Source organism: Vipera berus (assembly GCF_964194415.1).
Source record: "Vipera berus genome assembly, chromosome: 3".
In the NCBI taxonomy this organism is placed as follows: domain Eukaryota; kingdom Metazoa; phylum Chordata; class Lepidosauria; order Squamata; family Viperidae; genus Vipera; species Vipera berus.
The window spans coordinates 84,170,276-84,197,505 of record NC_138204.1 but is presented as its reverse complement, the minus strand read 5'-3'; the positions used below and the strand labels follow the sequence as shown (position 1 = coordinate 84,197,505).

The 27,230-nt window shown below is 38.1% G+C and overlaps 1 protein-coding gene across 1 annotated transcript in view; it reads left to right on the top strand.

Moving 5' to 3' along the window:
- TGFBR3 (transforming growth factor beta receptor 3) overlaps positions 1-27,230 on the top strand; it is a 163,359-nt gene that overhangs the window by 14,120 nt on the left and 122,009 nt on the right. The window contains exon 2 of the mRNA XM_081322295.1: positions 11,837-12,013. Coding sequence (XP_081178421.1) covers positions 11,953-12,013 — 61 coding nt within the window. The 5' untranslated portion in view covers positions 11,837-11,952. The remainder of the gene's footprint in view (positions 1-11,836; positions 12,014-27,230) is intronic.

The window sequence follows — 27,230 nt, the reverse complement described above, 5'->3', positions numbered from 1 at the left end:
GTATCTTGGTCCAAGAATGGCTAGATTAATTCTGCTGATTTATATCTACACTAACCATTGTCCCTAGATTGATTAAAACATTTCCCCCCTTTCGCCAATCAGAGACACCAGAGGTTGAACTGGGGATCTCTTTGTAGAAAAAAAAATGCTATTAGACGGAAATACAAATTTACAAACTGTCCTCAGTGGCTGACTAGATGCAGTATCTATTGCAGAACAGGATGAATTTGGGTTACTGCAGGGAGAAAAAAAAGAAAAGTCTCTATTTCTTCGCAGGGTATAATTATGTGTATTTTGTGGCTTCCTGTAATTTGACAGAACACACAGCAGTGTGTTACCTTTAAAAAGGAAAAAAAAGTTTCAAGCACCATGTGAGAGTGGAAGAAGGCAGATTTGGGAGTGACATAACACATCCAGTGTTGGCACTCTTCCAGTTCCCATAGCCTTTAGCTGAGATTTGTGGAAATTTCTTATTAAATGTAGCTGAAACTGAGTAACTCTCAGCCCTCGTTGCAGTTCTCTCCTTGGGATTTTGCTAGTAAAATTGAGAACTACAGTATTTTAGCTTCCAGAAATGAAATGTTCTCGGTCTTGTAAAGTTCAGCTTGTTTCCCAAGAGTTTGTAAAAATTTCTGTTTATGATTTTGGTGATCAAGCTCAGTCTGAAAGAAAGACTATTATTTGCTTGGAATTTTTTTTAGTAATAACCAATAATCACATTATTTGGCTTCAGATTCAGCAGAAAGTATTAAGAATATAATACAGAGACAGACTAAAGAACACTGTGACTCTCTGCATTTAAGAATTTCATGTTGGGAAAACACCGCTTCTTTAGAAAGATTTCATACAGCTGTTTTCCAGTTCCTGATAATATTTTTTTTTAAAAAATGACAAAATCTGTAAATATTTCCGCATATAGTCTGGAGTCATCATTTTCAGAGCATAGATTAATCATATAAGTGGTTGCATAATTCTGAATGCCAACACTGGTTATATCAGAACCACATTGCAATTGAATCATCCAAAATAAATGAGCCAAATACTGAATTGCTGAGATATTATATTCCCCTTATCAACTTTGTGTGACTTTCGCAGTTGCACTTATATCTTTTTAAAGCCACAGAATGTCACTTTTGTTACATATTTTGGATCCTAAAGCAATGCATCTTGGTTCGTGTTACGTTACTTCCCAGCAGGCTAGACAAACTGCAATTAAACATGTACACAAGAATTGAATATGGCTGATAAGTAAAAACGTATAGAAATAAACTGAGAAGCTGTTACATGGGACTGAGGTTACTTGAGGGACCACCTCTTCCCAATTATATTTACTATCCCATCAGGTCTAGCAGTAGGGTCTTATCAGCTCAAGAGCATCATTTTGGCAGGAGCAATGGAACATCATCTCCATGGAGACGAGATTGTCTTCAACGCTGCTGGCTTCTTGAAAAACCCTGAAAACATGGTTTTGCAAACAGGCATAGGAAACAGGGAATGTGGCCGACTTAGTACAGTGTTTGTACGGAGTGCTATTGGTACATATGACTATCTTGGCTGTGAATTTTATGATCATTTTATGATGGTCGTTTTATATGCGTTTATATTGGGTTTTTAAAAAATACTTGTTTTATATTTGTTTTAATTGTTTGTGAGCCATCCAGCGTGAGTATGTGTATGTATTTTCATCCATCTTTTATTTATTTATTTATTTATTTATTTATTTTATTGGATTTATATACCGCCCTTTCCCGAAGGACTCAGGGCAGTTTACAGGGTATTTAAAACAAGGAATACAAAAGTTAAAAACAATTAAAAAAAGATTAAATCAATCCCTGAACAAAAGTAAAAACCCCAATTAAAATTAAAATTCTCAGCCTGGGCCAGAGAGCTCGAAGAGCCAGGTCTTCAGGTCCCGGCAAAATGAACGAAGGTCGGGGGCAGTCCTAAGCTCCACGGGCAGCTGGTTCCAGAGGGCAGGCGCACCCACTGAGAAGGCCCTCCCCCTGGGTGTTATCCGCCGGCAATCTTTTACCGGCGGCACCCTGAGAAGACCCTCCCTGTGGGAGTGCACTGGATGAAGGGAACTTGATGCCGGCAGCAGGTGTTCCCTCAGATATCCCGGACCCAAGCCATTTTGATATTGGGTTGATTTCGTCTGATGATCTGACAATTGATTTGCCGGAGTCTGAATTGAAAGCTGTATCACAAAGCCTAGAGAAGAGTTAAACACAAATTGAATTGTTTTCTGATTTATGTATGGTATTAGTCTTGGAAATATGAATGGACTTAGTTCCATTAAAAATATAACCTAAACAAAATATTCCAAGATCTGTAAATAGTGTTTTGTTTCTGCTTTGCTGGTGGTGGGCTTGGGTGGTATCAGACTTCATGCTTTAACAATTCTGTAAAGAAATTAGGTTTTATGTAGAACTGCTTTATAATTCTTAAAGATGTTAAAATTTAAAGATCAATATAGAAAATACATTCTCTGAACCACAAGATAACTACCATAAGATAACCCTTTGTAAGAAATGTGTAATGTTTAAAAGAATGCTAGCATTAGATACTCGTCCCATTGAAAAAAAAATGCCATCATTGTGAGCACAAATTGTAATGGTTTAAAAAAATATGGGAGGGAAACGAATCAATCTAGTAAAGGTCAGATCCTGAATGGGGATTAAGCATAATATTTCAAATGACTCTTCGAATGGTAAACTGTAGTTATATGTGCCTTGCCTCTGTCAAGAGTTCCTATGGTGGACCTTGGATTCAGAAGATAGGCTGGCTTCTTTTTGGCATCTTTAAGCCAGGATACCTGACTTTTCTGAATGCTAAGATTTTTTTAGCACTGCAAATACAAAGAACTGAGCATACGAAGACTCTGCTTTCTGTCTTGCATTATGCATTGAATGGAAGCACAGATATCATTGCAACCAACTGCACTCTTACAGTTTAGAATTTATTTGAAAAATGCCTGGGCTTAGACTTTCTAGAGTTGTTTTTTTCCAAACAAAAAATTATTAAGAGATCCATGGAAACAAACAGGAACATTTTTCATAAATTCGATTGCGTGAGATCAGGTCAGAAACGTGGGAGTAGAGTGTCACCATGTGTGAGCTGCATTTTTTTCCTGGATGGTAGTTTATTGGCCGAGGCGGCATCTAAAAGGCATTCATGGGTAAAAGCCTATTGATGCCAAGTGGTGGCAAAGTTGTGCCCTTTGATAATGAGCGTCAGAAGAGCATTATCTCCCATAACCACTCCTTTCTTTATGCCCCCTCAGAAGGCCTTCTTGCCCCACAAAGAAGAGCATTGCTATATTATACCCTGACCTTAAGGAAAGAGTGATCTAAGCTCTGGTTACAATTTTCCTATTCAAGGAGTTCTGTTCAGAGCTTCTGTAGCTAGTCATTCTTCTCTTCTGTTCATTGTTTTCCAAAATTGACACGGGTGTCAACTTTAGCGTTTCTGATGGCTTTATTCATGGCCTGAAGAATATCTGGCCATTTGCCCTGCTAAGGAGCTGTGAAGATTGGTTTGATAATTTATAAATGAGGTATTTCTCTAGTTCCTCTCAGATGTTGTAGTGTTACTTACACCATCTGAAGAGTCTGCTTTATGCATTTCTTGCAGTAGATTCCAACCCTTGAAAATCTTGTTTCATTACTATGTATTTAAGATAGGGGAAGAATCTTGCTTTTGCTATAAGAGATGTTCTTGAATTTTGGTGTAGCAGTGAGACAAACAGAATAGAGCTACATTCTCTCTGGGATAACCTGTGGAGGGTTTTATTGCAAATAGGCAAGGAAAATCAGATGGGCACAACTGTTTTTACGCTGAACCCTCTTTTTTCTCTTTCCATCGGAGACTTAAGGAGAAAGCAGAGTTCTCTTAACAGGAGAATTGGCTGGTCCTTTATAGAAATGTTTGAGGTTAGGCCAAGAGATTAATTCAAGGTACTGGTTTTAAACCTTCAAGCCCTTCATGGCATGGGACCAATTCTGGACTCAGTTATGGTTGTAATTTAAGGACTGCCTTAGATATGCTTATATATCCAATCCTAAGGTTCAAATCCTTGGGATTTTCCCCTGATATTTACCAGCCAAGAGACTTTTAGTTGTTTTTTTTCTCCTCAGCTTTGAAGCTCTTTGCTCTTTGACTCTTGTTTACCAAATGGTGATTTCTGATGTGAAAATTGGAGGTGATTGATTCATTACACCATTGTAACAACAGATAACTTGTTCAGCTGTATGGTTAATCATTTAGCTATAGGCATTCTTTCTTGCTTGGTCTTTCTGAAAATCAGTGCTGGATCAAGAGTAGCCTTTTGAGAAGTGAAGACCAAAGAAGTAATGCTTGTCCTCTCATCAAGCTAGATTGACAGGGACATACACATTCTATGTTGCAAGTCAACCTCTGAACAATTAAAAAAATGTTCACTCTGAAAACCATGAAGTGGGTTGGAAAGTTTTCCACAGAATTTCTTTCAAGTGGATTTTTCCCCCGTTACTTAATTTTAGATTAACTTTACTAGGTGGGAAGAACAGTGTAAATAATGAAAGTCTGATGTAATATAACAAAGAAAAGTAGTGAAATAATACAGGTGGATTTATATGCTAGAAAAGCAAAAGCACTCAATCAGATGTTAATTCTGTCATTTGAAAATATGATGTGAAGTTTGGAGGGATAGGGTTTTAAATAAGTCTGTATGCACAGGGTTAATAGCAATAACATTTAGATTTATATACCGCTCCATAGTGTTTTACAGCACTCTAAGCGGTTTATAGAATCAGCATATTGCTCCCAACAATCTGAGTCCTCATTTTACCTACCTCGGAAGGATGGAAAGCTGAGTCAACTTTGAGTCGATGAGAATCGAACTGCTGACAGTCGGCAGAGTTAGATTGCAATTCTGCATTCTAACCACTGTGTCACCACGGCTCTTAGCAATAGCAGTGATGTAATAGGGAAGACACAAATGTCCATATAAAATGAATAACAAAGGAGCACATGAGCTGCTGATTTGCTGGCATTGGCACCACATGGCATAATCTATTCATATATGGATTTTTGTTAAAAAAATTCTCTTTCAGGACCTGGTTAAGAAGAGCATTAAAATGGGACAAGTTTAATGTCTTTCTGAATTTAAAAATGGTAATATGATTTAGGTGTTGGGCTGGTTCTAATTTTAAAAGGCTCTTTGCAAATAAGTTTCTGGGAAGTGAGAGCTGCTTTAATTTTTCTGCAGACTTTGTCTATTTTGTTTATTCATTACTAATAACAAAAAGATGTTGTTTGCAAGGTGGGCAACTGCAAAGTTGCCTTAGTGTTTTTCAGGTGGTTATCATTAGCAAGTAGGAGAGATAAATATAAATGTTACTGAGCCATAAATGAGGAGGTGGAGGGAATAAAAATGGGGAACACCACTTTATAACAATCCATTCTTCATAACTACATGCTGTATATATTTTAATAAATCAATTCAATGTTTTCCCCTGAATATACTTTAAGAGCATTCCTTTGGCAATTATATTGGGGCCCTCCCATTGATATCATTGGATCCCTGCCGTATGATCCAGGTTCTTGTGGCTGACTTAAATAAGGAGTTCCTGTTCTTGATACATTCCTTTGAAATGTATATGCACATGGCTTTACATGAGGAAGAGGACTAATAACTTGTTAATAAGCTTGAGAACTATTTTTATTTCATTGCTACCTATTCCATGTCTTTGTAGGCTTCCTGGCCAAACCCGTAAAACCATACAGTAAAACAACAACAATAAATAACATAAAAATTAAATCCTCCTACTGCCATCCATCATCATCACAAGAGCAGTCCCCAATTTTATAGCATCTTTTGCTCCAAAAAGCCAACCTGATAGGATTGCAAGGAGGAGTCATTCAAAGCCTACAGGACAAACTCTTTCAGAGGGACAGGACTGTGACTGAGAAGTTCTGCAGCCAGAGCTATACCCAGTTAACCTCTTGGGGAGGTGTCCCCAACTTGCCCGGCCAACCATGCAATCTGCATGAAATGAGCAGATTCTCCTTGGTCCCAAAGGTAGTGAGGACCAAAGCCATAAGCCACTTTGCAAGTAATGAACAGCATCTTGAATTGGACCCAGAGGCCAACTAATGGCCAGTGAAGCTTCCGCCAATATAAGTGTGACTCTGCTGAAGCAGGAACCAGGCAGCAATAGGTGAGAGGCTGCATTCTGTGCCAGTATAGCTTCTGACTTGTCTGTAAAATGAATTGCTATAATCTAAAGATAAAATGAAAAGGGCATGATATACTATTGCCAGAAATACACTCAGGAAAGGTTGCAATAATTATACAAAGCCTCCAGGCCTCCATCTGCTGATCTAGCAGGAATTTTAAATCTAAGAAAAATTCCAGTTGGGTATCTGTTTCTTTAGGGAAGAGGCATCCATTCTAAAGCTAAAGATGGATCTGCCCTGGAATCATAGTAATTCTGACAAAAGAGACCGGGATTCATATCAATCCTGTTCCATCCTATTTGTCTCCCATGGGCAGCTGGTCAAGGCTTCCATCACATCTCCTGATCAACCTAGGTAGAAATGTCTAAACAGGTATCATTTACCTTGTTGGATGATAAATCACCTCAGACTGATGGATTGTCTTCCCCAGCAATTTTAAATAGCTATTGAAACAGTTAGGAGAGATGGCCAAGTATTCAAGAATTTGACTTCTCCTTCCCCAAACGTGCCAGTTGAACTTCTCACCCTGGAAAGAGGAGAACCACCCTAAATTTATGCTCTGTGTAGAAAAATAGTTGCCCCATTGATAGATGGTATTGAATGCTGCTGAGAGATCAGGCAGAACAAGTAGACATGTTGATATTTGATTTCAAGAACAACCAGTGTAATTTCTGATCCATCCTCTGGTCTGACCTGATTAGAAAACATCTAGTTAATTCATTTCATTCAGGGATACCTGTCACCTTCTCCTGAAAAGATTAGGGCGGTGGTTGCCTAAAATAACTGGATTTGAGGAATGGTCTTTTGAAGAAAGGTGTACCATCTCCCTTTCAGGGCCAGAAATATTACTTCTCTCAAAGAGGCCTTTACCAGTTTCTGAACTCAGTCCTAGTCCCCTCCCTAGCAGCTCAGATCAGTGTAGAGGGCCAAGGATCCATCTCAGCCTGGTGGAGGTCATCCCATAGAGAATCCTGTCTAGTTCTTCGGAATCTGAACGAGTCTCAGATAACCCTGCAAGACATCATCCTTACTGTCTCATGGGATTCTGTCCAGCAAACCTCGAATCCAAAACGGATATGAAGAAATCTGTCTACAAGTGCCTAGCAAAGTGATTGCAGGAGCCCAAAGAAAGTTTTTCTGATTCACCATTTCTCAAAAGGCAGTGAGCTATGTTACTGTCCTATCCGCCTCCTTCCAAACGTGTTCCAGCTGCTCTAAAGTAAAGGGTAGATTAATTGTGTTCCCTCCCATTGTATGCTGGGCCTTCGATGAATTGAGGCAAGCCTACGGTTGTCATGGAGGCCGTGAAAACACAAGCAAATCTCATTCCCATGGCTTGGAGGTTCCCCACCACCTAGTGCCATGGGAAATCCACTAGCAGCTCATTGATTAGATCCAGCAGCTTGGGTAGGGAAAGTGTCAAGCAGCAGGGCTAGTGGTACATAAGCAGTACTCCTAGGTTGCCTGGCATCTAATTTCATATCTAGAGCCTTTGACATCTAGGACCTGGGAAGAGGCTGAGGGGCCAGAAGAGGGGCTTGATCCCAAATTCTTGGTTTCTCCTCCCATAAAATTTTCCCCATGCGCCCCTCATCTTTTCCTTTGCCCTTTGCAACTCTGGTACTCTCTGCTCTCCATCTGCTGTTCCTTGACTCAAGCTGTCAGAAGTGTGTTCAACTGACTGTTGTATCATCTTTCCCATTCTGCAGTTTACCACTAAGCTACTTCCACTGGATAAACCACATTCTTTACCTCAGTTTTCTTATACCTTCCTTGGATTTGCTTTCATCAGATCTTTGCTGTCTGGAGAACCCCACCTTTGAGGTTCTCATTCCTGGGGAGGAAAGTTGTCTTCCCACCCTCCAGTTTCCTCAATTATTGTCCCAAGAAGCACAGCCCTGGTTCTCACTGAAGGTGTCCAGAGTCCAGAGTTTGCTTCCAAGATCACCATGGGGAACTCATGTGGTTGGCATATCCTGGGTATCTCTCTGGCACTGTGTCAGAGTCTTCCATTTGCCAGGCTCCAGCACTAACCTCACTATCCTGATACCTGCCATTTAGTAAGTGCTTATTACTTCACACCATGCTTCTACTATGATATACAAATCACAACTTCCCCTTCACCACCACTATTTCCTAGAACCACAACAGTCAATCCACTGCCTTACCCATTGTCCTTCCCAATTTCCTTTTTCAATCTTACCCAGCCAAATTTCCAACATTCCCTTTCCTTTTTCTTCTTATTTCTTCTAATCTTCAAAATCACATTTTCCCTGAGACGCCATCTTTTTGGCTGATGGCTTAACACCATTCTCATCATTCCATCTTCCAGCCCAACACACTGCATCAAAACTGTGTACAGGCAGTCCTCAACTTACGACTACAATTGAGCCCAAAATTTATGTTGCTAAGTGAGAAATTTAAGTGAGTTTTGCCCCATTTTGTGACTTTTCTTGCCAACTTTGTTAAGTGAATCACTGCAATTGTTAGATTAGTAACATTGTTGTTAAGTGAATCTGGTTTCCATATTGACTTTGCTTGTCAGAAGGTTGCAAAAGGGGATCACATGACTCCGGATCACATGAGTCAGTTGTCAAGCATCTGAATGTAAATCGCATGACTATGGGGATGCCGCAACAGTTGTGTGAAAAATGGTCATTAGTCACTTTTTTTAGTGCCATTGTAACTTCACATAGTCACTAAACAAGTAGTTGTAAGTTGAGGACTACCTGTATTTATTTCCTCTATGTGTGTGTGTGTTCTTAAAACATTTACTTATCAACTTTCAATCAAATAGGATTTCAGGCCAGTGAAAAAATCAATTTTCTAGATTTGATTCTGATTCAGTTAGGAGAATAAATGCAGCCTTCCTGTTTGGAAAAGGATTTTACTTTTCTGAAGAAAAAAAAAGCATATCTCGCCTCATATACCTCACATGTTTTTACTTTTGGAAACCCATCGATGAACTTCCAGTAAATCTGTGGTTAGGCTTGGAATGCATTGTGAAGAACATATTATTTTGTTCTACAGTCAACAGTAAAATGTTCTTCTACTACATATGGACAGAATGATGGTTTTAATTTGTTTGTGTGTGAGTGTGTGTGTGGTGTAGAAGGGAGGAGACAAAGAGCTGAGAACCATGGCAAACGTATCAGGGAGAAGGCTTGTCTTTTCTTGCCTTGTAAGCTTTCCATGTGTGTGTGTGTGTGTGTGTATGTGTGTTGGGGAATGTGTTGAAATGTTAAGCATGCATATTACCATCCTCGCATTTAGCATTCTGTTTCAAATCTCTAGAATTCTCCAAGTCTTCCCTTTGCCTTAGTATAGGTATGTTTCAACCATTGGGCTGCCTAGCATTTATTGATTTATGGAAGGAGTTAAAATAAAAACTTTATTGAAGTTTGTTATAATAAAATAACAAACTACAGGTAGTCCTCAACTTGCAACCACAATTGAGCCCGAAATTTATGTTGCTAAGTGAAAAATTTGTTAAGTGAGTTTTACTACTTTTCTTGCTACAGTTCCTAAGTGAATCACTGCAATAGTTAAACTAGTAGCATTGCTGTTAAGTGAATCTGGCTTTCTCCATTGACTTTGCTTGTCAGAAGGTTGCAAAAGGGGATCACATGACCCTGGGACAACACTGCAACCCTCATAAATGTGAGTCAGTTGTCAAGCATCTGAATGTACATCACGTGACCATGGGGATGCTGCAATGGTTATAAGTGAGAAAAATTGTCTTAAGCCGCTTTTTTCGGTGCCATTCTAACTTTGAACAGTCGCTAAGCGAACTGTTGTAAGTCGGGGACTACCTGTACAGTACAAGAGAATACCAACAGATGTTATCAAGAAAGAAACTAAAGTCGCTGAGAACAAAAACATCCAAACACAACCCAGAATGGAGATTTTAAAGGTTGTCCTTTAAAAAAAAAGATCTCTGCGACTGTGGACAGAGGTATTGTGCTGAAAATTGATGGGGCAAGTCAAAACAAAGGGATGTCTTTGGCTCAATTAAAAGAAGAAAATCACACAATGTATTTAATTTTGACATTGGGTTGCCAAATTTTGGAAGAAACATTTTTTACCCCTATCCTAGCAAAATTGCTCTTTCTGATGCCTGCATTTATTGCTTGCTTGCTTTGATTTGATTTATAAGGCTATCCCATTCTGTTGGAACCTTTTGGATTGGAGATAAGGATCTTTATCTTTTCCCTGTAGGAGAAGAGCAGGCAGTGCATGGAGGCAGAGTTAAGAGAGAAATCAGCTTGGCATCATTACATTGCCGCAAGTGGTCTAAGTCCAGTTCTTCCTGAATTCCATTAACTCTCACCTAGCACTAATTTAGCACTGATCGTTTGTTAGATTCTTGTGTATAGGTTATGAGCAATAAATCAGCTTAACTGGAACTTAAAGTGGGCTCCTGGTGTATCGTGCCTGACAGTGTCCTGCAAAATGAACATGTAAAATGTAAAAGGAGCATCAAGAAAGTTGGTGGATTAAGATATCCGTTGTACCTTATAGCAATGGTCTCCAACCTTTTTGGGACAAGAAACTGATTTTGTGGAAGACAATTTTTCCACAGACAAAGGGGTGGTGGTGGAAGGAGGAAGAGGCAACGTAGATCCCTCGCATGCACAGTTTACAGTAGGTTTTGCGTTCCTATGAGAATCTAATGCCTGATGATCTGAGGTGTAGTTGAGGCAGTAATACTAGCACTGGGGAGTGGCTGCAAATACAAATGCTTACCTCTCACCTCCACCTGTGCGGCCTGGTTCCTAACAGGCTACGGATGAGTGCCGGTCCGTGGAGCGGAGATTGGGGACTCCTGCTGTACAGGATTTCGGAAGTGCTCTGATAGCTAATAGGCAGTTTTTTTGGTTCATCATCTTTCAAAACCAGCACAGATATAATTTCATGCAGGAAAATAAAATCATTGAGTACTGCTTCTGGGAATGAAAGTCAGGTTCTTCTCAGGGGCCACAAAGTGGGGGAAGCTGCCCTATTTGTAACACAGATGCTTTAAAATATTGTAATTTACTATAATTTATATAAGCTATTCAAAAGGTTTTTTTTTTTTAAAAAAAAACCCCTTAAACAATCATTATAGTGCTCCAGTTGAATTTTTGAACCAATAAAGGACATTTAGGTCACTTGTTATTTAGACAGCTAAGTATAAATATTTAATGGACTGTAGTGACTTTCATACAAGATATTATTAAAAGGAGAGCAATTCTATAACTATCTTCCTTATCTGAGGATGTTTCCTTACCTTCTCAGTTATGGTATTCCATTGAATCAGGAACACAGAAGTGTAGTAGGTTTTGACTTATACCAGGGTTATCCAACCTTGGGAATTTTAAAACCATGGCTGGCTGGAGAATTCTGGGAGTTGAAGTCCACAAGTTTTAAATTGCCAAGATCGGACACCCATGACTTATACCCCAAAGCTAGAGAAAACTAAGTTTTTGACAAAAAGACAATCTCTTACTCTCTCTGATGGTTTATAAAGTAAAATTGTTTTAAAATATGTTGGCTGTCTTTGTTTTTGTGGAAAAGTAATGGAAAATCATGTCTGCTTAAGCAATGTTCTAAAATTGGCTTTTGAACATTTTTGCAGGTCATTAAAAAGCTGGACAACTTTCAAAGCATCCCCATTAATTCTTTTCTTAAGATCAACGCCGGTACAAAGCGCGGCTGAAAGGAGATAATTGCGGAACTTGGGGTGTGGCAAAAATGACTTCATATTGTATCCTTCCAGCATTTGCTTTGATGATTGGATGTTTAGCATTTCCAGGTAAGAGAAGTTAATTTTATTTGGGCTTTAGTGTGCCTTATGTAATGAGCACTTAGTTTGAAAAATGGCTTTTTAAAGAATTACTGTGAAATATTTTGTTAATTGCATTGGCTAAAGTCAGATACATAATTGTACATATAATTTACAATAAGAGAATAATAGAATTGGAAGGGACAGCCTGATGCTTAATAGAGCCTTGATTATGACTCTCAGGATTCCTGAATTTTCATTTTAATGTAACAAAAGGGAAGAGTTCTTAAATATACATTAAGGCCGATTTATTTATGCTCCTGTCCTTTCAAAGTGTGCCACTCAAAGAGTAAGAATGGCTTTATCTGGCGAAAAAAGTGCTTGAATTACTTCTCTGTATTGAAAAAGTTAAAGTTTGTCTACCTATTGATTGAATCTTTGGGTGTGAGCCTTTTTATACTGAAATTTCTTCAGGAAATGTTTGTTAAGGTTTTGTTATGTAAGACATGGCAGAAAATGCTCTCTGTAGACAGTTTTGGCTGTGGAGTTCTCCATCTTAGCAGTCCTCAGCTGCGTAGAGCAGAATTATGAAAATCACACCTCTCGGGCTAGCTAGGCCCTTCAAAAGTCCTCCTTTGTTGTAATGGAAAATAAGAATATGGCTCTGGTGCTGATGAGGAAAATTAAGCAAAATCTTTTAGCTTGTTTACGAACCTGTCTCTTAAAAAAAAGATCCTTGTGTCTGCTCAAAAATAAATGGAAGAGCAGAGCCAAACATAGATATTCTTGGCTGTTCTCTATAATATTTCTTCTGTGGATCACAAATTAAGAAGTTTCTGTCCTGAATTGCTAGGCAGGGCAGATCTCCTGAAAGGATGCTTTGCAGTGTGTTGGCACAAGGGTACAATCCGTTCTCAAAATGTTGAGGCAGTTGCGTCAAGGGCTTTCTCAGTTCATTGCACAACCCCTTCATTTTGCCAGCGGTCGCAGTATTTGTGCAGACTCAGACATAGACTGAGACTTACACACTGACCACCTGGGATAGCAGCTGCATCAGGCCATCCAGAACGTAGGCTCACCACAGCAGTTCAGGGAGAAATTCTTCACAAAGAATTTATTTAACTGCTCGGAGCAACTTTAGGCAAAGTTCTAGTATCTATCTATCTATCTATCTATCTATATCTATCTATCTATCTATCTATCTATCTATCTATCTATCTATCTATCTATCTATCTATCTATCTATCTATCTGTCTACCTACCTACCTACCTACCTACCTATCTCATTCTACCTAGCTTTATGATAAAATGAATGTAGTAGAGAATACTACAGCCACATCTCTATCCAACTCTATTCTATCCTTGGGGCAATCATGAGCAGCAAAGAACAAGTTTAGTTGTTATTAGAACCATTCACCAATCATAGCAAAGCTTTGATCTGGAGTGGTTTCTCATCAGATGGCAACTCTGCATGGCCTACAGTGGTACAGGCAGTCCTTAACTTACAAGAGTTCACTTAGTGACCGTTTGAAATTACAAAGGCACCGGAAAAAGTGACTTACAACTTTTTCACACTTTTGACCATTGCAACATCCCCATAGTTATGTGATCAAAATTCAGACACCTGGCAACTTTGGTTGTAAGTTGAGGACTACCTGTATATCCAAAGTCTTTAGAATGTCTGCAAAACGGTATGTGTTAGCGACTGTTCTAAATTTCAAAACAGAAAAAGCTTTGTAAGATGAAAGCTACAGATGATCACTCCAGAGGTAATGCTGATAAATATAAAATTAAGTCAAGCAAGCTGTATCTTTTTTAATGGTTATATTTATGTCTTGCCCAGCTCTGAGCCCAATGAAATTATTAGCTTTATTTGAGGTATGGGGTCACTCAAATTCATTTTTTTTTATTTTTCAGGGGATGGTGGGTGGGAGGGGTATTGTATGGCAAAGTTTGAGAAGTCCTGTGGTAGTAAAATATGCTAAAATAATGACTTGAAAGTGAGAGATTTGATTTATGATGAATTTATTTATTTATAGATGAACTTGCTTGACTCTATGTAGCTCTTAGTGACCCATAGTTTTAAAAGCAGGAAGCAATAAAATAGGGAAACAGATCACATGCATTTAGAAGAAAACTATACCTCACAGACAAAAAAAATCCTGCAAGGGTTCAGCAACCATTCTGTTCCAGGCCCTGGGTAAATAACCAGGTTTTCAGTGATTTTCTGAACATCATCAGGTTGGAAGCTAAATGGATCTCTGGGGGGATAGTTTCGGTGGGGGCAGATGCTTCAACAGAAAATGTATTCTTCCAAGATCCTAATAGATGACATTATGGAAAGCTGGCACACCCCGCTCTTTCTGAACTTATAAGATAGGCAGGAACTATTTCAGATAGGCAATCCCTGTGCCAAGTGTACTACTCCCTGAAATAAGCAGGCCTTATGCAAAGAGCTTTATACTGTAGCTGAGACATGTCAAACTTGTGATGTCACATGACATTGCGCAATGTATTGGAGCTTTTTCTCCATTGCCGGCAATGGGGTGGGTGTGGCTTCCCGATGACACATCCGGCCCGCGGGCTGGCAGTTTGGCACCCCTGCTGTAGATGGTAGTGATCACATTAAATTGTGTCTGGAAACTTGACTGGTAACCAAATGTAGTTCATGGAGCAATGGTGTCACATGGTCATACCACAACATATCCATTACAGCCCATACTGTTGCTGTAGCTTCCAAATAGTCTTCAAGGGCAGCCCCATGTAGAGTCCATTTGTGAGGTCATAAGAGCATGAGTGGTCACCTGAGTCTCAGTACTGATAGAAGATGAAACAGGCACATAATTAAGACACAAAGACAATGCCTTTAGTGTTGTACAAAGCTACAGCAATATGCATTTGGATCAGATCCCTACCACCTGCAGTAAACCTCATGCAGACTTTTTAATTGATGGCATTCTAAAAATACACTGATGTCAACCATATAAGCTGCTTAGATTGTTTTGTTCTGGCTCAAACATATCGAGGGCAGGAATGGTCATCAGAGAAATGGTCCGGTGGAGATGATGGAGTGGGGGACACTGGAGAGGAGATGGATGACTTGCTTTAAAACTGGGATGTGCTCAATATGGAAATAATGACCATCTGGTTTGGGAGGCCTGTCTGAGCAATAGAGAACATTACAATCTGACCTCTTTCTACATCAGCAACATGGAAAATAATACTCTTTGAAGAATGAGTTTCAAATCTTCTGGGACTTTCTCCAGCACTGAACTTTACTAAAGGCACATGGCCAGTACGAACTTTGTTTGGTTACACTGCATGAGGCCTTGATGTTGTAATGATTTTATTTTGCAACAAACCCTAATATAAACAAGACACATATGCTGATATTAGGCGTTGCATACAATGTAATTTAAAGCAGAGTATTGCCTATGAACAATCATATTTCATGCTCCAAGAAGGGGTTCAGATTGCTTCATATGCATTCTCTCACTCTACCTTCAAATATCTGAATAGAAGATCCCAATTATTATTCTAGAATTTCTGAATTATAGGTTGGAACCCAGACTGGGAGACAAGGACTTCCATAATCCTTTATTGTAAAGTACTTGCAATACCATCAAATAGTTTCTTAATTTTACCCAAAGAGAATGCACTACAGTGGGAGTAAATAAACATAGCGATTTTTCACAAATAAAAACAGTGGTACATCAAACAAATACTGTGGGGTTGGGGCTTGGAAAAACAAATTTTTGGAGGCAAGAATTTGTAAATCTGTCTTGGCTGAGGCTTGCAGCACAATTGCACTAGTTGGTTGTCCAAAAAAAAGTATTGGATATGATGAGGTCAATCTGGGGGACATACGTATCAACTTGCTAATTACAGAAATCAGCCATGCACATGCCCATGACTAATTTGTACTGCAGACAAAAGCATGAAGTTTCTGGAAAGTTTTCTTAGTTAATTTCAGTTGTTTTGCTAATATAATAACAAAGACCGGCAAATTAAAGTAGAATGATTATGGCAAAAGAAAGCAAAGGTACTTCCAATAGTAATAGGTGCCTGGATGCAATCCCAAAACAACCGGAGTACCACTTGAACACCATCGGCGTTGACAAGTTCACCATCAGTTAATTGCAAAAGGCAACTTAGTTAGAATAGCTTATATCCTTCATGATACCTTTAACACCATCAAACATCCATATCTGCCTATCCCAGCTGCTTGAGAAGGAATCAGTAAGTGGGCAAAAATGCCAAATTCCGTCTGAACACCTGGCTGACATGTGATGAACCATAATAATAACCTGTGATTGTTGTTGTTAGTTGTGAAGTCGTGTCTGACCCATTGCGACCCCATGGACAACATTACTCCAGGCCTTCCTGTCCTTTACCATTTTCTGGAGTCCATTGAAGCTCATGCCTACTGCTTCAGTGACTCCATCCAGCCACCTCATTCTCTGTCATCCCCTTCTCTTGCCCTCAATATTTCCCAGCATTAGGCTCTTCTCCAGTGAGTCCTTCCTTCTCATTAGGTGGCCAAAGTATTTGAGTTTCAACTTCAGGATCTAGCCTTCTAGAGAGCAGTCAGGGTTGATCTCCTCTAGGACTGACCAGTTTGAACGCCTTGCAGTCCAAGGGACTTGCAGGAGTCTTCTCCAGTACCATAGTACAAAGGTCTAAATTCTTTGGCGCTCAGCCTTTCTTATGGTCCAACTTTCACAGCCATACATTGCAACTGGGAAAACCATGGCCTTGACTATACGCACTTTTGTTGGCAGGGTGATGTCTCTGCTTTTTAGTATGCTGTCTAGATTTGTCATAGCTTTCCTCCCCAGGAGCAAGCGTCTTTTAATTTCTTGGCTGCAGTCCCCATCTGTGGTGATCTTGGAGCCCAGGAAAATAAAATCTGTCACTAACTCCATTGCTTCCCCCATCTATTTGCCAGGAATTGAGAGGGCCGGATGCCATGATCTTGGTTTTCTTAATGATAATAGGTTCAAATTAAAATAGCTAAGATGTTAATGATCAGTAAAATAAAATAGCATTTTGAAATTTCTGAATGGTTTTTTGTACTCATAATTGAAGTACATTTTCATACAAGTCCTTTTAAAAAACATTTTATTTGGTATGTATAATCACATCTGTAACTAAAGGAGTCTCATAGGAGTGTAATAGTGATTTTGATCTTTTTTTAAAAAAATCATGTTTGCTTTATCTTGGTTCTGGGCCATGTTATACCATGGTGGAGTTTGGAAATAGAATAATGTCAATAATATTTACTGCTGGTGTTATCTCTCTTTTTATTGAAGACAATATTCACTGGCCTGCAGTGGTATTTTCAAATAAATTACAAAATCAGACACTAGCCATATATAGTGAGTTGCATTTTAGGTCTGTATGGTAATAAAAATGCATGCTTTCTTGGTTTTTCTTTTCCTTATTGAATAATCTCATTTCTTCATTATATTTCATTTTTCATCCATTATATTTAATACAGATTGTGTTGGAAATTTAAAGACAGATGAGAATTCTTCCTTTCCTGAAAGGAAATGGAAGTCAGTGGTTCTAACTGACTTAAACAGCTCACATAATTTCTACAACCTGAGAAATTTTATATTCTTAAAGTGGACTTTAAGTTGAGCAACATGATAACTTTTGACTCCTATCTGATCAGAATGTTTAATTGACATTGTTCTAATAAATATAGAGATTCCAGAATGAATTTTGAGCTCTTGAAAACAGATAAAAGATAAAGTATAGGATGGAAGGAAACATGTAGACAATTGGGTCTTGTCCCTTAGCAATAACATAGCCAGAAATTAAGAAAGAATATTAAGACATGCAGGATCAATACAATGGATTTATTTTATAGTAGTGAATGTGATGCTCACAATACTATAGCTGATAAATCAATTAAGAATTTATAGGAAACATTTCTACACAATACAGAACATTTTATTGGAACAAACAATACGATTATTGAAATGCTTCAAATGTTCTTAATTTTTATAATTCTTCGATGTTATTATAGCATTTAACCAGGCTATAGGAGATTTCAATTTAAATGTCTATTAGGCCATGTAGTTCACTGGGAGATCTTGGATCATCACCGTTTCAGTCTAGCTAACCTCACACAATTGTGAAATTAAAATGGAAGATAGTTATTTGTTAATTTGTTAATTTGTTACTGCTAAGTTTGTAAGCCGCCCTGAGTCTTCGGAGAAGGGCAGGATATAAATGGAATAAAAATAAAAATAAAATAAATAAATAATTTATTTTTATGTATTCATATATTAAAATTGAATACCTCCCGACAATGCTGAGTGGCTTTTTGATGGGGAAGTAATGTAGGGGATGACCAGGATGAGCCCATGGGAGGGGTCAAACGCATCATCACTCATGAGTCTCTGCACATCCACAAGAAATCTAAGTCCAGTCCACTTTGAATTCCTCTCTGTTCTTAACTCCTGCTAATTTCCTTTGACTGTTAGTAGTTCAGATTCTTGTGGAGAGTTTAAGCTTACAATAAATCTTTATATACATTTGAACTGCTTAGATCTCGTGATTTACAAATATAATAATAATTATGTAAAACATTGTTGGAAGCCATGGGGCAATTTTGAGGATCAAAAAAGACAATTCTTGTTAGAAAAATACATGTAGATTATGTCACTGATATTTGGTATCCTACTCCAGAATTTTTTTTTTATCCTTGACATATTGAAAAAGAGTAACAAATGAAGAGGGTGGTTCTTTGAGATATCCCAGTGTTTATATTTCTTCATATTTTTATACAGTATCTATAGTTTAATTATATTTTCAATAATTACACATAATTACAATGTAAATAATCATATAATTATACTTTCAGTGATTTCAATAATTTTCAATTAATTGAAAGTATAATTTGAATTGAAAATATAACATGGCTAAGTTTTGGTTTAGTGCCAGTGTGGCCTTAAATAAAAACTGAAGAGAAACGAATAGCTGCTAGAGATAGTTCAAATAGGAATACACTGTACTTAAAAACCTAATCCATGCCAGTTAAGAGACATACTTTCTGTGTTTCTGCATTAGATAAATTTTCTTTGTTTGTTTTTATCCCTGTTATCTATTGGAGAACTCAAAGTAGTTAGCTTAAGAATGAAAACCATTGAATAACCATCTAAGCAAAAAAATATTTTTCACTTGAAATGAAATAGAAGTTGTAAAGAAAAAAACATAGGAGCAGTTTTTAAAAAGGCATGAATACCATTTCTTTACAATAATAATGTTGAAGCCAAATGTTGAATAAATAGAAACTGAAAGAAACTAAGCTATGTATTGCATAGAAAAACTGTGTAAGTAATCCATATTATCATGAACTAAGCTATCAACTGTCAGAGATGAAGAACAGGTTATCCTTCCCCCACAAATTTAATGTTACTGTTTTTTTTAACAACTACATAAGTTCTCATTTTGTATAAAAAAACACCAATGCTCTAGTGCAGGGGTCTTCAAACTCGGCCCTTTTATGACTTGTGGACTTCAACTCCCAGAATTCCTCAGCCACCATGCCTGGCTGAGGAATGCTGGCAGTTGAAGTCCACAAGTCATAAAAGGGCCGAGTTTGAAGACCCCTGCTCTAGTGAGTCAAATCCTTTTGATGATCTATTTGGCATTTTTTGCTGTGGAGGACCTTGGGGGTGAGGAATTTTGTGTCTAAAGAAGGGGTAGATTTTTCTGCAACTGTTCTTCAAAGAAAAATGGCATTATACATAACAAATAAAAAGTGCAGAACCAATTTTTTTTTTGTTTTTATGATTGGGGGGGGTTTCCTCACATCCTAAAATTAATTTTGGAGGCTTTGGGGGGAAAATGCAAGGGATGTGTTGGAGATGCAATCAAATTGCTAATGAGTGGGGGGTTTGCTCCCAGTTTAGATATAGTAGGTTGCCCTGCCAGTGTTGATGGGGGTGTGGTGGGCTCCTTGATATGGGTATTATTTTCTAGTTAATTGTTTGTCTGGTGTTCATCCCTGCTTATCTGTGCATTTGGCTACAGGAGAGGATATGTTCTGGTCTTCTTGTTTCCTTAGGGTTTTTTTTAAAAAATTTCTCTCTTTTGAATGGTTTGCAAATGTGGTTTTTACACGTCTAGCCATTGGGCTCTTGATCTTCCAGTTTCTATCCTAATGCCTAACTGATTCTCAGGAGGAATTATCATTAAACAATATTTGAGGATCCAAGATTTAATAAATCAAGATTTTCTGTGGCAGAAAAAAAATGCCTACAAATAAATCAAACTAGTAATATCCACATAGTGTATGTTTTACTATTGAAAAAAAATGTTGTAAATAGGTGCATAGAAAGTTTTAAAAATTAATATCTGTAAAAGAAAACTCACCCCAAAAGCTTATTTTAAAGAAAAAGCATCTGGCATCTGTGCACTCCATGCCTTTTATCTATATAATCAAAACCTTGAGTAGTATTAAACAACAGTGTTGGCACACGCAAATATATTCCAGTGGAAAAGTTTATTGTTTGCAAGAACTGTGGGAGTTCAATAGCATTTTTAATGGGCACATCATGACAGCAATTGTTTTTCCAACAGCAGATGCTTCATTTTGAAGCAAAACACTTGGGATTTTATTTTTTACACCATTTCGTGTGTAACTTAAACAGCTGGATTGTCTGCAGAAGGAATTGATAGGTATGCATATTCCCTATGCAGAAGCCAGTATTTAACAAGCTGTCATTTATTTAGGTATGTACAATCATCACGCCAGTCTTTTAAGCCTCCATGCCCCATGCTGTTTGTTGATCACTTTCTAAGTGGAATATCCCATTTGTGTTACAATATTCTGTCAGCAGTTCACGGCTGTGAAAAAGCATTTGTACCAACAGTAGGAAAAAGCTATTATCTCTGATTCTGACTAGGTTCTAGAAATGTCAGCTCTGAGGTTTGCATAAACTGCATCTAGGCCACCAAATTCTATATAAATAGCGTATACTCATTCATTTTCACCATACAGGATAGTCCTCGATTTCTAATGTTTATTTAGTACTAATTAAGTTAGAGTGGCACTAGAAAAAGAGTGACTTGAGACTTGTCCTCACACTTACAACCGTTCTGTAATACCCTTGGTCTCACGATCAGAATTCAGGCATTTGTCCACTTTACGATGATAGCAGCGTTCCAGAGTAATCTGATCATTTGCTGCCTTCCCAGCCAGCTTTCCACAAGCAAAGTTATAGGAAGAAGCCGTCTTTCCTTAAACGATCACATGATTCATTTAACAACCATGGCAGAAAAAGATTACAAAATTGGACACAACTCACTTAACCACCGTCTTGCTTAGCAACGGAAATTCTTGTCCCAATTGTAGTTGTAAGTCGAGGACCGCCTGTAGATGAAAAATAGAAGCAGATATATTATTTGTGGTAGAAGATTCCACAGTGAAGCTGTCCAGATTTCTCTCAGGTTAATGACAACTGTCCATTGGCATCGGGATCGGGATTATTTCCTAAATCCAGTTTGCCTTAATCTTGCCCTTTTTAGATGGGTAATGACTGCACTTCTGGAATTCTTCTTTAAATTATGAAAGTGTCAAGGAAGCTTTGCTTTAGATCAATCTCCTAGAGAAAAGTATATGCTTCTCCTCCTTCCCTTTTCTCCTTTTAATTGCCTTCACAAAGCTTGACTCATTAAGTAGGAAAGCATTTTCCGCTTTAACATTAGAATGGGAAGCTCAGAGAGATGCTGGACTGTTTTCAGGGACTGAGGTGTCTGTCTGTTTTGAATTAAATACAATTTTGTGCCAAGCTGTATTGGGACTATAGATTGGGGGAAAGAAACGTTGAAGTATTATTGCATGCTGTGGGGTGGCTTCCAGTTGAAGCAGAAAGCTAATCCAGTTAGATCTTGCGGGGTGCAGCAAAGCACTTCTCACATCATACTGTACTAGAGATGTTGCCATTTTAATGAGGCTTTTACATGTGACCTCTTCTCTGTATTAATGAGCAATGAGAGAACTCTATGGTTGCAAATGCCATGTGATTTTGTGTGTTTTCATTAATAGATTTGTGCCTCAACAATTGCTCGACAGGAATGCTAAAAATTGCTCTTTGCTGAAGTATGAAAGCGATCTCCTTTCCAGCTAATCTTAAGCTTCATAATAAAGACTCTGATTGGAATTTACTGGCTGTTTGTGAATAAAAGTCTCTGCTAAGAGAGATCCGAAGAATTGTTAGTGGATTTTCTAGGATGCTTTCTCCTTCAAATTAAACTTTAAAGCATTGCGTTGGAAATCATCCTGTTGGGTACTAACTTAAATTAGCAAAGAATTGTGAACTATGTGTGTATGTTTGTTCTTGTTCAATCTTGAAATCTATTATTTGAAAGGCACATGCATTTACTGTTGATTGAACTGGACACTCCCCAACATCAGTTGTCTTTTGGGTTAATGCCAGAAACATTTCTTTTCCCTTGATTTAATTTTCCTTTGTAGCCGTAATTGTAGTTGTGACTAAACTGGCTCTCTCTTTTGAGATCTCTTATTTATAACCATTCATTGTGAAGAATTTGACCAGAGAAAAACCAGTGGCCAGTAAAATAAAATACTTTTGGCAGAACCTTCCAGAGCCATCAGTTTTGTTACGGTTAGTAAAATTCAAAATATTTTTATTACATGGCTGGTCAATTATACTTCTGCTTATAACCTTTGCAATACTGTTATATTCTAGAAAGGATTCTGGGGCTTAAGAAAAAGTAACTGCCATATAATTGAGAAAATGACCAGCACATTGCCTGTCAACACTATCTTTAAACTAAAAATTAGGTCATAAATTAAAACAATATATTCAAAGCCATTTACAGATGATTAATAGAACAATATTTTGATCATTGGTAATACTGATCTGTTTTATTCTGCCGTCTTAATACCTCAGTTCTATCTATCTATCGTCCCATTTTACTCACATTTTAAGCCTGACTTATAGGGTAGGCAAATACAGTATACGATGGCTTTGTGCTGGCTCTCTAAGCTTCACAGTTTAATTGGAATCCACATGTATAACTTCAAGTCTAAGTCTAAAATCATCCAGTGCATCCCTATCAGTTTGAATAATGCAGCCTTGACACCTTAATCCCTCTCTCAGGTTAACCAGATCTTAAAAGGAGGCCTGCATGAAAACCATACAAGTAAATCCAAACGAGAATTTCAGACAAATTCTAGTTTTATGGATATGATTCAAAAGAGAAGAATCCTAATGAAGTGATTCAGAGCTCTGCACCATTTTAATGAAGTTGTTCAGTCTTCTGCATACAAGGAGGCGTAACAGATTCTCTGGTTTCTTCTTTTGGTTGAAATGTTGCTAATAAACCTTACACAAATATTTTGTGCTCCAGGAATAAATTTTGCTCGGCTTATGTATGCCGTATATGTGTATTTAGAGCAAGGAACTGTCTAGAAAAGCAGGATCTCTGCATTTAATTCTGTTAAAGGTCCTTGTGATGAGATGGCAGCTTTCTCAACTTGTAACATTTTGAATGTGTATCACAAGTACTTTCACAAAATGGCTGCCATGGTGAGTGGGGATGGTTATAGACCACCTATTTATCATGGTATGAACTTTGAGGTGCTACTAATTATATTTGTGACATTGTGGGATGCTTTCTTCCATTTCTCTCTCCTTGCCTTCCCCTCAATAGATGAGCAGTAAAAACACTGGACTGGACTACAGCTGTTTTTAAAGTCTAAGGCAGAGATCCCCAACCCCCAACTACTGGGCCCTGAGCTATTCGGAAATGGGCCATAGAAGCTGCATGCATGCACACATCCACAATTGTGCAAGCAGCGGGCAAGTGCATGCATGCATGCTCCATTTGCACGAGTGGCAGACATGAATGCCTGCCACTCCTGCAGATGGAGCTGCACTTGTGCGTGCTTGCCGACTGCTTGTGTGGAACCATCCCCTCTCCCCTCCCACCCCGCCAGTCCGCAAAGCTGGAAACGTTGGGGAACTCTTGTCTAAGGAATCCATTGTTCATAATATTCTAAGGAAACAAATGGCACCTACAAGACATCCAAAGGAATTACTGGGTATAAAGGTGATGCTAGAAGTTTGTGCTTGTACTCTGCAGTGTTCCAATTCTTCATTTAATTTTTAAACTTAAAAAAAAAGCAGAATGTATGCAGCTGGAGAGACAAGCCGCTGAGTGCCAAGGGAAAATGTTTGTAGATATAGGTGTCCAGAAGATCCTCATTCAGAGGCACCCAAGACTCAACACAGTATTTGCTGCAGTATCTCTTTTCTAATTTACAGGTTTTGTTTGTGGTAGTATGTTCAAGGCTAGAGAGAATAGGAGTCGATACTCTGAAGACAGAGTTCTAGTATCTGTAGCAGTCTGTAACTACAATGGGCCAAGACACTGCATCCCCTGATAACTTCTCTTTTCTGTGTTCCTAAGAGGCAAGCAAAGGAGTAGTGAAGCAGAAACATTACCATTACTTCTTCTTGATGTCTGTATTTCTAAATCAAAATTTTCTGGCAAATTTTACCTATTGTTCAAATAATGATTGTTTCTATCTACCATTTCCAAAAAACTTACTAGGAGAAGATCCCTGCTTTGTAAGCACCTTCCTTTTCTAGATGATTAGGCACAGAACGTAGTTGTTCAACATCTGTGATTTGAATTTGGATTATGAATAACAAAGAGAAAGAATATATGACTCTAGGACCTACATGTGATGTTATTCTCCATGAGTGGAAACTCTGTAAGAATTGTGCCTGGCTAGATGTCATGATCTGAACCTAATCTTATTTTATCTCCATTTTTATAGTTTTTTCCCCCCACTAAAAGAAATATCCCCCATATTCTCTATATCAGGGCTTTTCAGCCTTCTCACCCATTGTACCACTTTTAGGATATGGCAACATCCGAGTACCACCAGTCGCCTAGCAAGGTGTCAAAAACTTGATGATCAAAAAAAAAGGGGGAAAAGTGATGAAGTACAGATATACAGATATAGGAGCCTTGGTGGAGCAGTGGGCTAATGCCTCCTTAAGTGACACCAGCTGCCTGCAATTAGTGCAGGTTCGCATCCCACCAGGCTCAAGGTTGACTCAGCCTTCCATCCTTCCGAGGTAGGTAAAATGAGGACCCAGATTGTTGGGGGCAATTAAGCTGACTTTGTAATAATGCCGCTTGGGGTGTGTGTGAAAGCCCTAATAAGCAGGCATATACATAGAATGAAGGCTACTGCTAAGCTTGTAAGCCGCCCTGAGTCTTCGGAGAAGGGCGGGATATAAATGGAATTAAAATAAATAAATAAAATAAAAAATAAAATATACGTGTCCAGAAGATCCTCATTCAGAGGCACCCAAGACTCAACACAGTATTTGTTGCAGTATCCCTTTTCTAATTTACAGGTTTTTTTCGTGGTAGTATGTTCAAGGCTAGAGAGAACAGCAGTAAAAAGAGGTAGAATTATTGTACTGCGTGCCAATTTACCCCATCCCTTGTAATAATAACAGGGCCAAAATGGTAGAGTTGAACCAACAAAAAGAAGAGCTTTATCAGTAAAATTAGTATATGAGTGGATTTGGGGAATAACGTTAATACTGTGTCTACCTGCTCTATGCCCCGTTTTGCTCTTGTATAAATCTTTTTTTATAATCCTCTTTCTTTTATATCTTGAACTGCTTCTAAAATTCATTTGTGGAACTCAATGGATGTCAAATTAAGTAGACTTTAAAAACAACCAGTTTTGTAATCTCTGTGGTAATCTTATGGAATGTTAAACCTCAACAATGTCATGCAAGCAATTCTTTTATTTTGCACACAGTATGAAAAAGGGCTTTGGTTATAATTCATCTCTATTTAAACCAGTTTCCATTCATAATGAATAAAAACCACACTTAACCCACATTAAGGTGATTTGGGTGTCCTCCATATCCCATGGTTTCTGTTTGGCTGACATGATCTGATAATAGGCACGAACTGGGTTCCCTTGAACTACCAGTGCCATCGTTTCGGACCCACAAAATGTGCCATACTCTTAGCAGTGCCTACCGTATGGAATTAAGTCCCCCTTTGAGATCTACATGGCTACCATCCTAACAGTGTTCTGGAATGCCTTCAAAATTTAGCTGTTTTTCCAGGCTTGGGATAAGGTGAATGGATCCCTCTGTTTGAGGCAGTGTAACATTTGGTGTAAGGTCCAGATTGCCTTCCTGTCATTACCCTGTAATTCTCTTTGGATTAATTTTTATTGCATTCCTATTTTCTTTTTCGTTTTTTATGTTGTTGTTCTTTGTGAACTGCCCAGAGTCACTTGGAGTCAGGCACCATCAAAATCAAATCAAATCTGTTCATGTTATTATTAAGATAAAGTTTTTGTTGGTGTGTTATCAACTGGTTGGGGAGCTAGGGAGTTTTCTCTTAATTAGATTTGGTCACAGTTTTTTTTAGTTATAGCAACCAGTACAGAATACCTATATAGAAGTATTAAATAAGATATGTAGAAATATGAAATAATGATTTTGCCATGGTTGTAGTTTGCTGCAAAATTATAGTATGTTGTTCATACTCTCAACTTGTGTTTTTTCTTGTTGCTCTTTCTTGTTGGTGTATACTTTTGTGTGCTTTCATTTTTCTTGCTCCTTATTCTGTTTAGCTTAATCTTTTTTTCAAAAAGGGGGGGAGGGGGGAGAAAGAAAATGTCAGCAGGATTCCCCATTTGAACCTCTCTGTGCAGGAGATTGTACCGATACTGCATACTAGAGAAGTCTGTAAAAAAAAACTTTGTGAGGTTTAATAATGACATATAAAAGTATTTGCAATATAAGGAATACTTAAAACAACAATACACTCTTGTTAGGAAATAGAGTATGTTCAATTAGGTTTGGTAGTATAAATAGAAAACTGTTAGGATCCATGGGATTTATTATGTTAAGCTTTTTAGTAAAAACCAGCAGACTGTTCAGTTACAGGTTAAGATTAATTGACTACGATATTGAACTATTCCTGGTGCTAAAAAGTGTTGAGCCATTGTGCCCGTTGTAACAAAAGATACCTTCTTGTTATTCTAAAGTACATATACTAAAGAAGCAATTGTCTTAAAACATTGTAAAAAAAGAAGCCAAAGATATGTCTCCTAATCAGGAATCTCAATTGTTAGGGTCATCTTGGAGGAATTCCAGAGAGCTATGCGTTCCAGAAAAACAGGTTTAAATGTAATGCAACCTCCGCTGCTGAGTTG